This window comes from Polypterus senegalus, chromosome 2, assembly GCF_016835505.1.
Source record: "Polypterus senegalus isolate Bchr_013 chromosome 2, ASM1683550v1, whole genome shotgun sequence".
Taxonomy (NCBI): domain Eukaryota; kingdom Metazoa; phylum Chordata; class Cladistia; order Polypteriformes; family Polypteridae; genus Polypterus; species Polypterus senegalus.
In genome coordinates, this window is record NC_053155.1 from 79,295,918 (window position 1) to 79,316,237 (window position 20,320).

The window sequence follows — 20,320 nt, forward strand, 5'->3', positions numbered from 1 at the left end:
TAATCCAAATATCCTTTTCTTCCATCAAGACCTAACTGATTACTTCCAAGCACAAGTGCATGTCTCCTTTCACTAGAAGAAACAGAGAAAAAACAATATGCCTTATTAAAATTAAGTAGGTAACTATTACTTCACTGTATGCAAACAACGTACTGTATATATTGCTATTAATCCAAAAAATTACATAGATGTTTGTGTGTTAGTTGTGTTGATTTATAAACTAAGTTACATGAAAGGAAGCTGTAATATCTGTGCAGAAGCCACACATATCAACTTTGCTTATTATGCCAGCTTTTGTAATTGACTTGTTACAATTATCATCCCTTCTCCAATTTTAAAAGATATAAAGGTTTACAAAAGCACTTTTTCTGTCTATCAATTCAAGCCCACCACAACCTAGCAAAGCATCACTAACAGACCATAAACTGTGCGCATGGGTAAGCACTTGTCTTCATCCACTGGAGTACTGTCCGGCTGTGTGCTAAGCCCTTTCCTTTACTCCCTCTACACAAATGACTGTAATCATCATAATCAAGTTTGCAGACAACACCACCATGACAGGCCTGATGTTCAATAATGACAAAGTAGCCTATAGAGAAGAAATCGAGTTGGAGCCATAACAACCACCTTGTACTCAATTCCAAGAAAACAAAGGAATTGATTGTGGACTTCAGGAGACTGGACTACAGTGGTCACTATCCCATCAGCATTAATGGTGAGAGGGTAGAGACAGTTAAGGGTTTCATATTCTTGGGAGTTCACATCAGTCAGGACTTGTTATGGACGACAAACAAGACAGCAATGGCCCAGAAAGGTGTTCACAGGCTTCAGTTCCTGAGAAGCCTGAAGAAAGCACAACTCCCACAACAGCTGCTGGTTAAAATCTACAAGTGAACCATAAAGTCCGTCATTACATACTACATTACATTGTGGTACTCTGGCTGCACCTCTGAGAACAGGAAGGTCCTCCAACAGATAATGAAAACGGCTCAGAGAATTACTGGCGCTCAGCTACCATCACTGGAAAATATCTTCACTACCCGCTGCAGCAGAAAAGCAAAGAACATTTGCAAAGATGCAACCTACCCCAGCTATACTATTTTCACTCATCTGCATGCCCATACTACCAGGCTGAAGAACAGTTTTTACCCCAAAGCAATCAGTCTATTGAATGCACAGTGATCACTGCCCTTTCCCGTGGCAGAAACACCACAGATTGAACTAAACTTCTGCATCAACCATAGATAGTTACACACTTATACATGACCAAGGTGGAACATATATACCTTTACTAATGTTTACTTTTAAATTTGTGCTTCTTATAGTTTAATATCTGCCCTGATATACATTTATCTAAAGCATATATTGGCTTGCTCCAAATGACATTTCATTATATTGTACAATGACAGTAAAGGTATCTTACAATCTTACAATTTTAGAAAACTGTTGAAATCTATAAGAACACATTTCACTGTTTGCATATGTGATGAAAACAGACGGACCAATCTTGGGTTTCATATTCAAGTTTTGAAGTACCTTTTGTGTTCAGCAGGGTTTGCTCTATTAGCAGAGCTGAGAGGATTTTTTCTTTGGTGTTCTGTCTTGTTAAGATGTATTTATAAAATAATCTGGGCAGTAATTTGTGTCCAAGATTAAAATGTAACAAATCCAGTCACGTACAATGGCCCTATTCCTTCTTTGAGCCACTCCAATATTCACATATGACTTCCTGGAACAGCCTATATGAAATTTTGGTTGATATGTTTCTGTTGTCATCATAGAAACAGACAGGATTATGTTCAAGAGAAGTATGTTCCTTTTCAAACACATATTACTCTGCAGTGCTCCACTGAGACATACCTTCAGCTGGAGGACTCAGCTGGCATGGTGAGGCACGTATCTTTTTAAATCTACTGCAGAATTGAATTTTACAGACATTCTGCAAGTAACAAATGAGAACCCACCAGTAAACAATTAATGATAAACTATCAAAAATAACAATTTGGTATCTTCAGTTGCTCCATTTCATAACCATACAGAGTGTGCTTTAATTTATATAAGAAATGGTAGTAATGGCATATATTCTAACCACTGGAAGGATGTAGAGAACCATTACAATGTGCTACAGATAGGAATATCAGATGTATACAGTTCCATTTGCGTAATCTGCCAGATAATTTTTGACCTCTCATTTATAACGTTACCACGGATTCACCTTTATGTAACAGTGTTAATAGCTCTCTGTTCAAACTGCACACCTGTTATGCTTCAGTTGGAAGTCATCATTTTGTGCAAAAAAAACAAAAATCATCTCTGTGTGAAGCATATAAAAGATTCAATCTCACTCCAACTAATAGAGTGATTAATGCATAAGTCACAATGACGTTTCTTGAAGGCAAAGAAAAATGGGTCAAAATTCCTTTAAAAAGCAGTTAATTAACTTGTATTCGTATTAAAACGCAACTGTGTTCAAAATACTTTGCTTGTTTAATAGCAGTACCACAAATATATTGAAGTATATTGGCATATTATGAAAACAGGAAACTCGTCTACTTTCTACTGTCATATACCCCATATGGAAGTGTATGTATAGTTACCTGAACTCAACACAGATATTAATATATTAAAACAAATCCGTCTGGTTAAAGTTTCAGGTGATATTTGTTAAGTTTGCATTTGCAGGTAATTTAAAGCAGACAATCTAGTGTCAGCTGAGTCTTTACATATAGAGCTGTATATAATTAAGTGTATTTGTAGTTTTTAAAAAAAAGTTTTAGTTTTTATTTAGTTATTTTTTGTTTTATTTTAAATTTTTACTTGTTTTTATTTTTTTTTTACCATTTTCTAATTTTAGTTTTTCATTCTTTTATTTGCTTGCATTTAGCTTTTCAGCAATTACCCTCCAGTTTTTGTCACATCAAAACATCCTCATTAACATACTGTTGTGAGTGTAAAGCACAGTTTTCTTTAGAGTTGTCAAATTGTATATCATTCATGTTGTACCTATCAACTTAATCCACATAATTTTACTGTCTGTGACACAACTCCATTTTCTCCTGATAATCAAGGTTCTAGGCTTTCAGTAAATCAGGCAATGCAGTATAAGAAAATAAAAAGTGTGATTTGATGTCATGTATTACTTTAACCTGCAACAAGTTTAAGCAAATGGTTATTTAATATCAAACACACTTTCTGATTATTTTTTTTACATTCACTTTGCAAGCAGTAAGATCACCTGACACATACTGTATAGTCGTATTTTATATTTACATTTGATTTCTCCTGATGTTGATTATATGTCTTCTACCCATTTCAAAACTTTGAAAGAATATTTTTTTTCCAGTGAAGCTACTTATTTGTTTTAATACCATTGAAGACACTATTTGAACTGTGTTAACAACTATAATTGCAGAAATAGAAATTAAAGTTTTTTCCTTGTATATACTGCATTTCTACAAGCATACAATTTACATTAAATACAGAATATCTGTTATAGCGACATCTCAAATCATTCACTCATTCAGCAACATGTAAAACCTGAGGAGCTACCTGTGACCTTAACATGGGAAGACGTAACTTAGGAACAGATTTTGGCAATGGAGAGTGCTTAACGACACACTTTGAATATTCTGCTCTACAACAATATCTGTTACACAAACTTGGTCCACATAACAAGCAAATTTCATGCAGTTGCTGACCAGGTTAGCAATTAAACCTGATTTCATGACGCTGGGTAATAATAATAATGATAATTATAATACATTTTATTCATATAGCACCTTTTTGATGCTCAAAGTGCTTCACAAATAGGAATACAAAGGTGTCATCAAAAACACAGGATACAAACTAACATTAAAAATTAATACACATTTGAAAGTCAAAGATCTGAAACAGACTTAGAAAGAAGCAGGGAAAAAAGTGGAGAAAGCCATGAACAAAAACACAATTGTTGTACAATTACACATAGAGATATATAAATTTAGATGTTAAAATCACAGACAGTGGTAAGGATCAATGAACAGGATAAGAGAAGATTTCATAAACACATTTTACAGCCAAGTGCTGGACAATATTGACTATTTAATTGCTGCTTGTCTGCTCTTCTGTACAGATCCACCAACCTAACTTGACCTCTGTTGCAAAGTAAACACACAACACAGGGGTTGTCTCATTTACAGATGCAAACTCCTCGAGGCTTTGTTTTTTTGTTTTTACAAGAGATATTAAGATTGCAATCTGTAATGAATCAGATCTGTTCTAGAGCTTTACTGCCAATGAGCCTTTTGTTAAGCACAGCAATGCTAGACAAAGAAACTTCGCTGCACACAGATCCAACACCAGAGTTTATTTTATTTCAAAAGAGCAGATTTGGTTCTCTTGTTAAAGAGAATTATGAGAGGAATGGTGTATTTTAGAGTTAACAGTGCTGATGAGCTCCCAAGCACAGAACATCACAATCCTCTGTTAAAAACTCTGCAATGCTGCAGCATTCTAAATATATTAAGATTACTGCAGTCCATCCATTTGGGATTGATAAAGCTCTGCAAAACTGAACCACCCACGTTCAAACATCAGTACTAATTAACCTGATTAAAACTAAAATTATACATGTAGCATTGGCTCTGTTGAGAACATCAACAGCATGCTACTTTCTGCTTAATCTGTCACTGCAAAGGTACCATCAATAAACAATACCTGTGGGAAGCAAGGTTAAATTGCTGAAATTCCTACTAACTTTGGCATTAACAGTAACATCTTTTTCCTGTCTAAATACTGAAGCATGGAGGTCGCTATTTGAATTTGAAAAATCCTCAGTTGATCTAATTTTCAAAATATTTAGATGTATATTTCAAGGTATGTGTGGCATGTTTGAATTTAAGTTGAATGTTGTCTGCCATTTGTCGACAAAGGGCTAACTGCAATTGATGTTCAATTGTGGCCAATGAAATTCACAGAATAAGTCACTGACAATTGATGAGGCTTTGATATGTGCTATCAATTCTAAAAGGGAAAGCTGACTGATGGATGAAATTAACAATGAATTCCAAAGATTCAGTCACCAGCAACAAGCGATACTTGCACATAAATCAAATTTCTAGCCATATTTACTGTTGCATGGTTTTAAACAATATTGAATAACTATATTAGCAACTACACACTTGCATATACATTGTGTTGGGAAAATCTAAGCTAAAATATAAAGACCATTTCATGTTCGTTTAGTTCTCTGGGTTATTAGTTCTAGATTTCAGAAAGATTTTCAGTTTTACTTTAGTTAACAACATGATTATTTTTTCATTAATGATATAGTTTTAGTTTTACTTAATGGGAATAGCATGGGTAGAATTCAGACTTGTTGCAGATGAAGTTTAATGTAAACACATGTAATGTATCAGATTTATGAAGTAAAAATGTTAAATTTGAAGATAAAAGAAGAACTAGGATGTTGTAGAAGACTTGGTATTTCCTACATTTAGACAGTGTCAAGGTGCAAGTAAGAAGGCTAATATGTTAGGCAACAGCACAATGTGCAGAATACAAGTAAAGGGAGTTTTTGCTTTTTGCTCAGCACAGATGATACAGTTGTGAGGCCTCGTATGGTTTTGATCTCTGTACTACAAAATGACAATGTTAGAAAAATTACAGAGAAGAGTAACAAGACTGATTCTAAAACTAAGGGTTTTAATCTATGAGGAAAGACTGAAGGAGCTTAAATTAGAATGGCAGACCCCTGCTGTGGCTTTAAAATGATCTCTTAAAAAAATATGAAAACTGGTTAAGGATTAATTTCACAGAAACAAGTTTTTCTTGTCACCTCTCTGAAGGGGAAGGAGCCTGAGCTGCTGCGTGAGGTCAAGAGGTTCCGGCTAGATATAGTCGGGCTCACCTTGATACACAGCTTGGACTCTGGAACCAATCTCCTTGAGAGGGGCTGGACTCTCTATCACTCTGGAGTTGCCCCTGGTGAGAGGCACAGAGCGGGTGTGAGCATACTTATTGCCCCCCGACTTGGAGTCTGTTCATTGGAGTTTAAACCAGGTGACGAGAGGGTAGTCTCCCTCCGCCATCGGGTGGGGGGACGGGTCCTAACTGTTGTTTGTGCGTATGCACCGAATGGCAGTTTGGAGTACCCACCCCTTTGAGTCCCTGGAGGGGGTGCTAGAGGGCATACCTTCTGGGGACTCCCTCATACTGCAGGGAGACTTCAATGCTCACGTGGGCAATGACAGTGAGACCTGGAAGGGCGTGATCCCCTCGATCTGAACCTGAGCGGTGTTTTGTTATTGGACTTCTGTGCTCATCACAGATTGTCCATAACGAACACCATGTTCAAGCATAGGGGTGTTCATATGTGCACTTGGCACCAGGACATCCTAGGCCTCAGTTCGATGTTCGACTTTGTGGTCGTGTCGTCGGACCTGCGGACACATGTCTTGGACACTCGGGTGATGGGAGGGGTGGAGCTGTCAACTGATCACCACCTGATGGTGACTAGGCTTCGATGGTGGGGGAGGATGCCGGTCAGGCCTGTCAGAAGTAGCTTCAACTCCCACCTCCGGCAGAACTTCGACCACGTCCCACAGCTGACCGGAGCTGTGGCCGTAAGGTGGTCGGTGCCTGTCGTGGCAGCAATCCCCGAACCCGTTGGTGGACACCGGCGGTGAGAGATGCCGTCAAGCTGAAGGAGTCATCCTACAGGACCCTTTTGTGCTGTGGGACTCTGGAGGCAGCTGACAAGTACTGGCAGGCCAAGCGGAATGCGGCTTCGGTGGTTGCTGAGGCAAAAACCCGGGCGTGGGAGGAGTTTGGGGAGGCCATGGAGAACGACTTTCGGACGGCTTCGAGCAGATTCTGGTCCACCATCTGGCGTCTCAGGAGGGGGGAAGCAGTGCAGTGCCAAAACTGTATATGGTGGGGATGGTGCGCTGCTGACCTCGACTTGGGACGTTGTGGGGAGTACTTCAAAGACCTCCTCAATCCCACTAACATGCCTTCCAATGAGGAAGCAGAGCCTGGGGACTTGGAAGTGGGCTCTCCCATCTCTGATCAAAAAACTCCTTGGTGGCAGGGCCCCGGGGGTGGATGAGATACGCCTGGAGTTCCTCAAGACTCTGGATGTTGTAGGACTGTCCTGGTTGACACGCCTCTGCAACATCGCATGGACATCGGGGACAGTGCCTCTGGATTGGCAGACCGGGGTGGTGGTCCCCCTCTTTAAGAAGAGGGACCGGAGGGTGTCTTCCAACTACAGAGGGATCACACTCCTCAGCCTCCCTGGAAAAGTCTATTCGGGGGTCCTGGAGAGGAGGGCCCGTCAGATAGTCGAACCTCGGATTCAGGAGGAACAGTGTGATTTTCGTCCTGGTCGCAAAACAGTGGACCAGCTCTACACCCTTAGCCGGGTCCTGGAGGGTGCATGGGAGTTTTCCCAACAAGTCTACATGTGTTTTGAGGACTTGGAAAAAGGGGTTCGACCGTGTCCCTCGGGGAATTCTCTGGGGGGTGCTCCGGGAGTATGGGGTACCGGACCCCCTGATAAGGGCTGTTCCGTCCCTGTACAACTGGTGTCAGAGCTTGGTCCGCATTGCCGGCAGTAAGTTGAACCCATTTCCAGTGAGAGTTGGACTCCGCCAGGGCTGCCCTTTTGTCACCGATTCTGTTCCTAACTTTTAAGGACAGAATTTCTAGTGGCAGCCAGGGCATTGAGGGGGGTCCGGTTTAGTGGACTCAGGATTGGGATGATGTTGTCCTGTTTCCTACATCAGGCCGCGATCTTCAGCTCTCTCTGGATCGGTTCGCAGCTGAGTGTAAAGCGGCTGGGATGGGAATCAGCACCTCCAAATCCGACACCATGGTCCTCAGCCGGAAAAGGGTGGAGTGCCCTCTCAGGGTTGGGAGCGAGATCCTGCCCCAAGTGCAAGAGTTCAAGTATCTCGGGGTCTTGTTCACGAGTGAGGGGAGAATGGAGCGTGAGGTTGACAGGCAGATCGGTGCGGCGTCCGCAGTGATGCGGGCTCTGCATCGGTCTGTCGTGGTGAAAAAGGAGCTGAGAAGTAAATCAAAGCTCTCAGTTTACCAGTCGATCTACGTTCCTACCCTCACCTATGGTCATGAGCTATGTTTAGTGACCGAAAAACGAGTTCACGAATACAAGCGGCTGAAATGAGTTTCCTCCGCAGGGTGTCTGGGCTTTTCCTTAATGATAGGGTGAGAAGCTCAGTCATCTGGGAGGGGCTCAGAGTAGAGCCGGAAGACACAGGACACGCTGAAGGGACTATGTCTCCCGGCTGGCCTGGGAACACCTCGGGATTCCCCCGGAAGAGCTAGAAGAAGTGGCCAGGGAGAGGGAAGTCTGGGCATCTGTGCTCAAACTGCTGCCCCCGCGACCCGATCTCGGATAAGAGGAAGAGGACAGATGGATGAAGTTTTTCTTGACACACTGCATCATAAATACAGAGAACAGGTTACCAAGCACTGCGATAGATGGTAGCCCCTTGGGGGTTATTTGGCTAAAGACAGGTGAATAGAAACTGATAAGCTTATTGGCTGAATGGTTCATTTTTGTGATATTTGCTTTAATGTTATATCTATCGATAGTTTCCAAATCTCAGTTAGTATTTTGATCTAGGTACTTATTGACAGCTAATTTTCTGTTGCCCACATTCTACACCACTATTAGCAAAGTCAAAATTAAAATAGCAATATAATCACTTGTGTAATATTAACACTGAGACACCACTGCATGCAAGCCAACCCATCCCTATACTGTCTCAACATACCACCTGAGACTATGAAACAAAAAATAAATATATTCAGAGATGTGAACAGTTTGACCTTTGTGGTGATAATCACTATGTATTGAAGATTCATTGCTTAGCATGTTTGGTTTTCTTACAAGTTGTTTTTTTTCTTATTTAAGTTTTCCTATGAAAATCTAGATGCTGGTTGCAACTCAGGGTAGATAAGTTTATGCAGTTTTTCATCTATAAAGAAAAGAAATATATATGAAATCTGTGCATGTATTGGCTGGTATTCAACTCTGCTTTCCAAAGCTACAAACCAGAGGGTTAAAGAACCTAGCATTAGATAAATTAAGTAAGAAAGTGCTATGATTAAAAAAGCTGAATGAATGAAGTTTCCTCAAGATTATATTGGTCACAGCATTTAAAGACACTTATGAAGTTCTTTCAATCTGTTTTAAAAATCCTTAATAAAATTACAGCTTTAATTGAATATATTTTGAAATTTTCTACACTTTTTCATTTAGGAAAGACAAATTTGTGCCTATGCTACTAATATTTGTAGTGATCACCTGCTAACAATACTTTATGACTGAAGGTTAATTATACTGTTTAACTCAGAACAAGTAGCAATGGTCCTAACAAAATCTTAAACTCTTTTCTGACTGTCATGGACATTGTTAGGTAAATACTTAAAAGTATTTTTGAATAAAATGCTCTTAGGATTATCTGTTTATTTAGAGTAAGTATACACATACATTTCATCAAATAAAATATAGTTGTTAAGGACAAGTTTAAACAGTTGATAATCATGAAAAAATTATTTCATGTACATTTACTGAAACATTTGAGTGGTACTGTGGTACTCTGGTGGATTCCAATCTGTGCCAGATGCTGTGAAGCATCAGGTGCCAACTAATTCCAATACTTCCCACACTTGGAAACATGCTAGACAGATTAAGAGGTGTAGATGTGGTGTCAATATGGCACTGAGAGAAAAAACTAATTATCAGTTGTTAAAAATGCTGACCTCTGCCTCTCCTTGACGTTCCTCTGCTTGATGTAGTTTGGTCTCCTCGTCCACGAGGTCTTCCCCTCCCCCTTCCACGAGTTGTGTGAGCTAAAACAACTTCATCCAAGTCATCTGCATTAGCTTCTTCCAACATGTCGACATCCAGGTCACTGAAGGCAGCAGATGGCTCTTCAAGAGGTCGGTGAGATTTTGCCCTGTTGATAGCCTGGCAAATGTGAAAAGATCAACTGATTATAAAATTCCAGAGAACAGTTATAAAAAAAAGAGACTGTATCATGTTTGTCCTAAATTAAAAAAAAGAAGACTAAACTACTATCATTAGAGAAACAGTACTGTTATACTGTACTGTATTCTTAAACACTCTAGACCAGGGCTATGCCAAACTGACCTGCTGAAACCATTTCTTTGGACTGCAAGCCATTTTCTAAAAATAACAAATGCTACATTTTTCATGCTAGTTCACCTGATGCATATTATAAACTCAGAAAACAGACAGGGGTACATTACACATATAGATAATAAGCCACCCAACTGCAGGTACCCATAAAACTATTCCATCATATCTTGATTCAAATAGATCCATGAAATTTTTGCCACTCCAATTAAAAGTTAAGCAATGAAACGAATTCAGACAGTTTTTCTTTAATCTCACTCCTACCTGCTTTCACAATATTTATCCTACTTCTGCACTGATCAATTCTGAACCACAACACGAAAACTATTCAGTCAGGTCTCACTAATCCTACAGACTACTACCAGAATATCAATTTGAAGTGAATTATATTAGCATGCTGGGAGCATACAGTAATACTGTACTTGTTGTGAATGTACCTTTATGGGAATTAGGGTGTTAAAATTTGTCTAAACTTAATACATTTTTCTTTTGAGTCTTTCAAATTTTTAATGGGGGTTTTTTGTTTTGAACATTTAATGTTTCTTTTTATTTTGTTTGTTGAAATAGTTATGTCTGAAATTCATGTGACATTGTTTTGCGTCTTGTTGCTATGACTCGAGAGTCTGTTCGAAAGGTGTGCGGTCCCAGAAGTCACGACATACATCACACTTCAGAAGGTCCTAAGATTCTGGACTGCTATGTGAAATTTTTTCAAAGTAAAACTAACTTTTTTTTTTTTTGCTTGATTTTATTAATTTTGTTTTAACATTGATTTTTGGGTTACAAGTTGGTTGATTATGGTGTGTACACTTGATTTGGAGCATTGTTTCCCATTTGAGTATGATTTATCTAGTTCATCTCCTTGTCTGCAGTAATTTAATTGTGCCTTTTTCATCTAGGCAGAATAGTACTATTACAGCTTTGCTAAACAGTTCAGGTGCAAAGCCACAATAAAAAAAAAAAAAAGACTAAGAATGAAGAGGCACAATTTGTTGTTCCGGTTCAGGTTCAAGGAGAAAACAGACAGGATTTAATTTGGAGGATAACAATAAAAACTAAGTATTGGCCTAAAAAAGGAAGACATAAATGAGAAGTTGCCTTGTTTTAAATTGAAGGTTGTGTTGTGTACTAGTGAGATTAACACTAATAGTTCTAATAATAGATATGAACCCCAACCCCGATGTCAACCTTTAGGAACAACACAGTTCCACTAAAGCCAGGCCTAAAGTTCCACCCAGCTTTAAAGACTGTGCTGGCTACAAAGCTGATCTTGATGGGCTCCTTTCAAGTAAGGGTCCCCTTTCTTGCTTTCCCTTAATTAGTGAAAAAGGAAACTCCTCCAGTTTTTTTATTTTTATTGCAGTATTACAGGCAATTCAAGGACATGTGTTATGTTCTCCTCATATTATGTTTTATCACTTCTTTCCTTTTAATTAATTTTTAAATTTACCGATTTGAAAATTTTATAGTAGGGTTTTATTGGATTGTACTATTTACAGCATTCAAAAATTACTGTGAGGAGTTGTGCCTGGTTCATTTAAGTATCTGTCAGGACAGGTATTTTGATTTGGTGTATTAAATAAAGCAGTAAAGGGCAATTTATACTGTATATAGGTTTTTTATTAATCTGAACCTTTATATTACTAAATAAACTAGTATACATATGTCTAAATGTAAACCAAATGCTATAAAAATTCAGTAATATCTACATTACAGAATACAGTTGATTATCCTGACAAATAAATATTTTTTTTGTTTTTTTTTTCCTTTCAATTTTAGGTCACTTGAATTTAAGCCTATTTTATCCTTTGAAAATGGTACATGAGAGATGCTTTAGATTTGAGGTGGCTGCCTTATAAATTTTAAATCTCCATCGCAGCAAACAAATTAAATACATCAGTATTAGTACACTCTGTATAATGTGTACCGAGTCCCATGGTATTACCATGGTGTTGCAGCTGTTTACAATAAAGCACTTCAAGGAAAGTTTGGTATTTTTCAAGTCAAAGTTATATCTTCACAAAAATGGTATATATCTATTTGCTACAAGATTGTGCTACGAAGTTAAGTGCTTTCTAACAAATGTTTAAAATATGTTGGCCACACTGGTGCTTTACATTGGAATTCACAGCTGGAAAGCAAAAGCCTTAAAACTTACCAAATATGTCCACTTTGAAGTAGCAAATGTTTAGATTCTTGAAGAAAACTGTGGCTTTAACATTTAGGAGACATTGAAAAATTTATAGAAAATGCTTGAATTTTTAAAACAATTTCAAGTGGCAAATGCATACATACCATCTTTGCGAAGAAATATACTTGATTTGAAAGATACTTATTCTTTTAACATAAACGTTCAAATTTACAGAATAGGTAGCCACAAGAGAGTAGAATTGATACTGAAATGTCTGTCATGTGAAAGATTTTAGAGCTAAGTTTATGTAGCATAATAAAGCAAACATACTGAAAGAAAGTCTTTTAATACTGTGATCTCATTACATTGAATACATGTTATAGAATATGGTAGAACTGTGTCACAGTAATCAGTGTTATTTGTGTCTGTGTACGTTTAAGAAGAAATTTTTTTTTTTATTTTGGAAGCATTATTATTTTGACTAAGTTTACTTTTTAATGTTGTCTTTTGTCATAATGACTAGGATTTTGTCTAGTTATCCTGTTCAACATGCCAGTGACCATCAGCAGCAAAGACATATGAACTGATTGTCGATCCAGGCCTGTGTTGTCCCTCAGTTGGAGTTAGAAGAGAGTGAGTTTACTCATTTAAGTAGGCCTAATACTAAGTCATGTCTTTGTTTTGAACTGTTTTTGCCGCTAACTTTAACTCTTGTTTTGTCCCTTGTGTCCTGGCTGCCTATTTCGCTTGCCCTTCCCAGATATGACTTGGTTTGCCCATGACTACAATTCTTGTTATGAGCTGTAAAGCATCTTAATGACTGTGAAATACTGGAGACTAAAAGTGAAAGCTGCTAGTATTTTGACACACATTTCCATTAAACTAATTGTTGATTACTTAGCTTGCTTACGTATTTAATAAATAAAATATTTACATCCAACACACAAGGCTTTTGTCAATTTACTCCCTTGCGGTTTGATAAAACCTTAATAATTCTCTTTTAACATACATAATAAAACATGAAGAGGCAGATAAAATAATACTATGATAATCTCTTGCAAATTATATTTCAAATCACTAGGCAAGATACATTGAACAGCCTTGAGTTTTGACTTCTTAGGAAAAAAGTTATTATTATAATATGGTGATCAAAAACAGCAGCTAACCTCCAAAGAAGAATAAAACCTTTAGAACCAGTCATATCATAATCAGAAAAAGTAAGCAAACTAAATAAAGAATGAACTCATCTGCCTTACTAAGAGTCATTTGCGAAGAAAGCTGAAGTGGAAATACACATGATTAAAGATGTGCACTAAAAGTACCAATCTCATAATTCAGGAATACCACCATGTTACATCTTACCTCTAAAACATCATCATCTTCCTCTGCAGTGTTCTTCTTTGCTTCTCTAAAGCGACGAACCTAAATAGTTAAGCAAGTTAAAAAGTTAAGATTAATTTAATCTCTTTTGTTTAAAGATTACATCCCCATATTTATCTTTTCTTTTAATTTCTGGCATAGTTTTTCATCAACTTAATCCATAATTATCACACTGTCTCTAGTTGTTTCTTTGTTGCTGCTTGAGCATATTTCAGGTATATCAGTCTCAATACACTGCCTACCCCCTGACCAATCCCAGATCAGATCAAGGTACCTGTAGTGAGGATTAAATGTTGAATGACCGCTGTGAAAGGAGCTTATATTACTAACCCACTGGAGATTTGAGGAACCTTTAACTGTAAAGAAAAGACAGTTAAAAAATCCTCTAGTACTGTTATTCTATGGAAGACCCAAAGAGTGTCTGATTTAAAAAGAACATGTTGTAGAGCTGAGCGTAAATGGAGGAAAACTAAACTAACTATCCATTATGAGATATTGAAGGCTAAAATAACAGAATACAATAACACAGTCCGCCTTGAGAGGCGCTGCTATTTCTCTAATATTATAAATAACAATGCTAGTAATCCCAGAGTCTTATTTTCAACAATTGACCGTCTGTTAAACCCAGGTAACACAAAGGAATGCCCCCAGAATACTTCCAGTGAAACCTGTGAGAACATTGCTGTATTTTTCACTCAAAAAATTAATGATATTAGAGATAACATAGTATATCTCCCCAACACTGCAGAACCTCCAAAGCCCCGGTACTCCATTATAAACAAATTAAATGCTTTCACCAGGATAGATTTACCTGAATTACATAGTATAATCTCTCAACTGAAACCCTCCACCTGCGTCCTTGATCCAATACCAACCAGGTTTTTCAAAGAAATATCAGGCGTACTAACTGACAATATTCTGGACATAGTTAATTCGTCATTAGATACGGGGGTCTTTCCAGACTGTCTTAAGACTGCTGTAGTTAAACCCCTGCTCAAGAAAAAAAATCTTGACCCCTCTGCCTTTGAAAATTTTAGACCCATCTCTAACCTGCCCTTCTTAAGTAAAATTCTAGAGAAGGCAGTCATTATGCAGTTAAATGACCACCTAAATAAACATGCTATTCTTGATACATTTCAGTCAGGCTTCAGAACAAATCACAGTACAGAAACTGCACTCGTTAAAGTAGTAAATGACTTGCGGGTAAATGCAGACAGAGGCCATTTATCTGTTCTCATCCTCTTAGATCTGAGTGCTGCATTTGACACCATTGATCATAATATTCTTAGAAATCGCCTTAGTCAATGGGTGGGCCTCTCTGGCAGTGTCTTAAATTGGTTTGAATCCTACCTGGCAGGGAGAAAATTCTTTGTGAGTTGTGGTAATCAAATCTCAAAGACACATGATATCCGATATGGTGTTCCACAAGGCTCTATCCTGGGTCCGCTGTTATTCTCAATCTACATGCTTCCGTTAGGTCAGATTATCTCAGGTTACAACGTGAGCTACCACAGCTATGCTGATGACACACAGCTGTACTTATCTATAGCACCTGATGACTCCGACTCTTTGATACACTAACACAATGTCTTACTGGTATTTCTGAATGGATGAATAGTAATTTTCTCAAACTAAATAAAGAGAAAACTGAAATTTTAGTAATTGGCAATAATGGATTCAGCGAGGTTATCAGAAATAAACTTGATGCACTAGGATTAAAAGTTAAGACGGAAGTAAAAAATTTAGGGGTAACCGTTGACTGTAATCTGAATTTTAAATCGCATATTCATCAGACCACTAGGACAGCATTTTTTCACTTAAGAAACATAGCTAAAGTTAGACCTCTTATATCATTGAAAGATGCTGAGAAATTAATTCACACTTTTGTTTTCAGTAGACTAGATTACTGTAACGCACTCCTCTCAGGACTACCCAAAAAAGACATAAATCATTTGCAACGAGTGCAGAATGCAGCTGCTAGAATCCTAACTGGGAAAAGAAAATCCGAACACATTTCTCCAGTTTTGATGTCACTACACTGGTTGCCTGTGTCATTCAGGATTGACTTTAAAATACTGCTTATGGTTTATAAAGCCTTAAATAATCGCTCCATCTTATATATCGGAATGCCTGACGTTATATTCCAAATCGTAACCTTAGATCTTCAAATGAGTGTCTCCTTATAATTCCAAAAGCTAAACTTAAAAGAAGTGGTGAGGCGGCCTTCTGCTGTTATGCACCCAAAATCTGGAATAGCCTGCCAATAGGAATTCGCCAGGCAAATACAGTAGAGCACTTTAAAACACTGCTGAAAACACATTACTTTAACATGGCCTTTTATAACTTCACTTTAACTTAATACTGATACTCTGTATGTTCAATTCTTCATAATAATTATTCACAGTGGCTCCAAAATCCATACTGACCCCTACTCTCTTCTGTTTCTTTTTCCGGTTTCTTTGTGGTGGCGGCCTGTGCCACCACCACCTACTCAAAGCATCAGGATGCACCAACATTGATGGACTGAAAGCCAGAAGTCTACGTGACCATCATCATCAGGTCCTTCCATGAAAACCCTAAATACAAAGAGGACTGTTTGACTTATGTTAGGTAGATTGCCCAGAGGGGACTGGGCGGTCTCTTGGTCTGGAACCCTACAGATTTTATTTTTTCTCCAGCCTTTGGAGTTTTTTTGTTTTTCTGTCCACCCTGGCCATCGGACCTTACTCTTATTCTATGTTAATCAATGTTGACTTATGTTTATCTTTTATTGTGTCTTCTATTTCTCTATTCATTTTGTAAAGCACTTTGAGCTACATTTTTTTTGTATGAATATGTGCTATATAAATAAATGTTGATTGATTGATTGATTGAAGAAAAAGTCAACAACAGAAGCATTTTTCAACATGTTTTACTAGTAACAATGCCGACAATACTGGATAATCACTTTAGCCCTAATGAAATGGATTTTCTTTTTCTGTAAGGTAAGCCACTGACCCGTGTTTCTCAACTTTTCTAATTACGTTGAGGCAGAAGTGGAAAAATAGACATTCTATGCAAGGCACTCACCTCCTCATCAATCTTGTCTTCTACTGCATCAATCCGGCGCTCCTTTAGAAAGCGCTGAGTCTTCTCAAGTTGAAACTTCACTAGTTCCTCAATGGCATCCCGCTCCTCTTTGTCCACAAACTCCTGCACGGCCTTTCCCATGCCTCGTTCAGTGAGCAAAGAAAGCTGGACATTCTGCTCAAAGAAATTACTGAAATTAATAATCCAGGCCACAAACCAAAGAAAAGATATTGAAAATTATTATAATGATCACTGCTGAACACTTACTAAAATATGTGCAACTTTCCATATCTCAAACAAGAAAGCACCAGGTACTGTTTAGTAAATCGGTGTCATATTTTAAATCAACACAAACCCACACATATAGTTGCATAATTGTGTCACAGCATGTCCAGCAATGAAATTAAGTGAATTCCTTAGTCATCACTTTAGTGTTCAGTGAATTCATAAAACACTGTTCCCAAAAATATTGAACAGGATGCCAAAACTAATTTAATTTGTTTGCTTTTGAAGATCAAAGAGACACTGTCACTTGTATCTTTTAATATGGTTTTGTAATGTACACAAGCACACAGACTTCTTAGCTCACCTCACCTGGTTCCCTCCAAAATTAGTTCTAGAATGAGAGTGAAAAAAAGAATGGTCCTGTTCTAAATTGAGTAATCTCAAGGGATCCAAATGCTCATTGTCGTTAAAGGAAACTGCTTCTCACAACCAGTCCAGTCATGCCACCAAAGCACTAGCGTTATAGTCCTGATTTTGCTCACCTTTTCAGCAGTCTCAAAGTACTGTTTAACCAGATCTTCAACTCTCAGCATCATGCCTTCTGATGGTGGTTTTGCTATTAGGCTATGGAGGTTTATATTTTCATCTTCTATTAAAATATAAAGACAAAGTGGAGCTTTAATATTTACAACTCATGCAATAAACTATACATTTAACACTTCTGTGATCTGACATCTAAATGCAAAATAACATAAAAAGAAAATCAGAAATAGTAATGCAATATGGAAATAATCTATTTGATCATGAGGATGGTATTGCTTGATCATCTCCGGAAGAACTATATAAGGCCTGGGAAAGTTGACATGTTCATTTTTGTGATTAATGTGTGCTGTTTAATGAGTCAAAAATACTGTAGCATCTAGGGCTGGCAATGAGGCAAATGCCTCAGGCAGTGCTTTAGTCAAGGGGCACATTGATGTAAATTATTTTTTTTAAACATTACAAAACAATAATACAAAAAAGTTAAGTGTGTTCCTAATGATTTAGATACACATTTATATACTACCTTTAAAAATTTTATGAAATTAAATGTTCATTTAAACGTTTGAAATTTGGTATTACATGATTCACAGCGATACGCCACATTTCAATATGTAGCACTGGCGTTCGTTTTCTCAATTTATACATACTGACATAGGTGCAGGGTTGTGGGAGTTATGGCAGTCCTGGTGTAATGCAAAAGAAAAAAATACGCGCTCTCTCTCTTTTATTTCTTCATTTCATTTTTCTTTAAGAAGACTGAATCAAAGTCATATCACCAAAGTACTAAATAAATTATTTTGGTTTTGGTGCCACTGAAAGATAAGTCTCTAGTACAGGTATCGCTAATTTGTAGACCCAGACAGAGCGACAGCACTATCTGCACCATAATCCATTTCTGATTAATGAATGAGAATGACCGATAACATTCATGCAGCATTTTTTCTTTCCTTCTTGAGTTGTGAGCTTCTATTCATGTCACTCCAGAGAGAGTGAATCTGTGTGATTGCTACAGTGTATCGGTAAAATGTGTGGATGCCGCAGAAGGAAATAACAGAAATGAAAGAGCAAAAGTAAGCATTGCTTGTTCCAAAAAACGGAAAGCAGATGCAGAAAACTGAGCTTTCAAAGATGATTGGACAAACCGATACATATTCATTCTTCCTGCAGGTAGCTCAAAACCAGTTTGTGTCAAGTGTTCTGAAACCGTGGCTTTAGTAAAAAGAAGCAACACGAAGAGCCACTATTACAGAAAACATATTCGCAATAATCCGAACTGAGGTCACATAAAATAACAAAACTGAGACCCCACTATGACAGATTCACCAGAGTCCTTTCACATTTTTTTACAGCCCAGCATTATACAAATTAATTTTCAATTAGAGTAGCACAGATTTTGGGGCAACAAAAAAAAAAATAAAAAAATTCTAATGAGACCATTGTAAAGGAGTGCCCTTTTTAGCTGTGTTCAGATGACTCTGTTTTCTTTTACTTAAAATGTGAATCTTTTAATTTTTATTAAACTAGGGGGCTTCACTCACCAACCCCTGTTTTTGGTATTCCGGATACACATTTTTAAGATTTTTTTTTTTTTTGAATTGTTGCTATTTAATTAGTTTCACTTGTATTTCAGACCTTCTGCAAAAACAATATTTGGAATCGTTCGAGTCCAAATATGCTGAATCTTTTAAATGGGGTCAGTGAGACATGTATTTAATGACTTTGTACAATAATTCAATTATGTTTTCTCTGTTTGGAATTTCAGCACAGACAAAACGATCTACATAATCAGTCATTAATAATTTTTTTTGCAAAGTAACCAATACATGTGAGGTAAACCCCATTTTTGAAATTCTCTGACTTAAACCTCAAAGCCTTACAATTTTTACATACTTCTAAAATAACACCTATGTCCATATACACAATCTCTATTCACCTTTTCATTATTTCTCCAAGTAATAAATTCTCTTTATTTGCGATAATGCGATCTTTACTTTTTTGTTTTGATGCTGTCGTTTTTTCTGCTTTCATATTCTGTATCTTGCTCCGCATGTGTTTTGTGCCTATGTTTTTTTTTTTTTTTTTTTGAGTCTTTTGAATTCCACTTTTCATTATCTTTAACCTGCTCTGTATGTGTTTGGCCCCCTTGTTTTTAACCTCTTTATGACGTATTACTTTGTTTTCTACTCTGTCTTTTATTTCTGACTTTGCTTTGTCCTGCTTTTTTTTCAATGACACCTGATCTGTGGTGATTATTTTCCCTTTTTCGAGTAATAATTTTAATTTGTTTGCGCTACTGCGATCTTTACTTTCTTTTTTTTTTTTTTATACTTTCTAATTTTCATACTTTCATATTCTTTAAACTTTCTCTACATATGTATCGCGCCGGTTTTTTTTTTAGAGCCTTCCGAATTCCACTACTTTCATAATCTCTAACCTGCCCTGCATGTGTATAGCGCCAATATTTATGAACGTCTTTATGAAGTTCTACTTTGTCTTTTACTCTCTGTCTTTTAATTCTGAGCCCAATTGAACATGCTTTTTTTCAATTCATCTTGTTCCGGGCTGATAATTACTTTCATTATTTTCTGAATCTGCACCTAGATTATTCTTTTTCTTTTCTCCAACGCTTTTGAGTCTCTTTTCTCCACGCTGCTTTCTTCTTCGCTTAGTTGTCTACGTTTAATTTATAACATATTGTCCTTATACGCTTTATATGCGCTGAGAGCCCTGGATCTGTGTGTGCTCAAAGCCTTTGCACGACTAAGTGTTTTGCTGACTGTGGTCTTATTTGATATTGGTTGTAA

The 20,320-nt window shown here is 37.3% G+C and overlaps 1 protein-coding gene across 1 annotated transcript in view; it reads right to left on the reverse strand.

Annotated features, from left to right (window-relative positions):
- mre11a (MRE11 homolog A, double strand break repair nuclease) overlaps positions 1-20,320 on the reverse strand; it is a 136,740-nt gene that overhangs the window by 39,834 nt on the left and 76,586 nt on the right. The window contains exons 12-15 of the mRNA XM_039744061.1: positions 17,516-17,622; positions 16,749-16,922; positions 13,662-13,721; positions 9,772-9,979 (exon numbers count right to left, since the gene is read on the reverse strand). Of these exons, the coding sequence (XP_039599995.1) occupies positions 9,772-9,979; positions 13,662-13,721; positions 16,749-16,922; positions 17,516-17,622 (549 nt within the window). The remainder of the gene's footprint in view (positions 1-9,771; positions 9,980-13,661; positions 13,722-16,748; positions 16,923-17,515; positions 17,623-20,320) is intronic.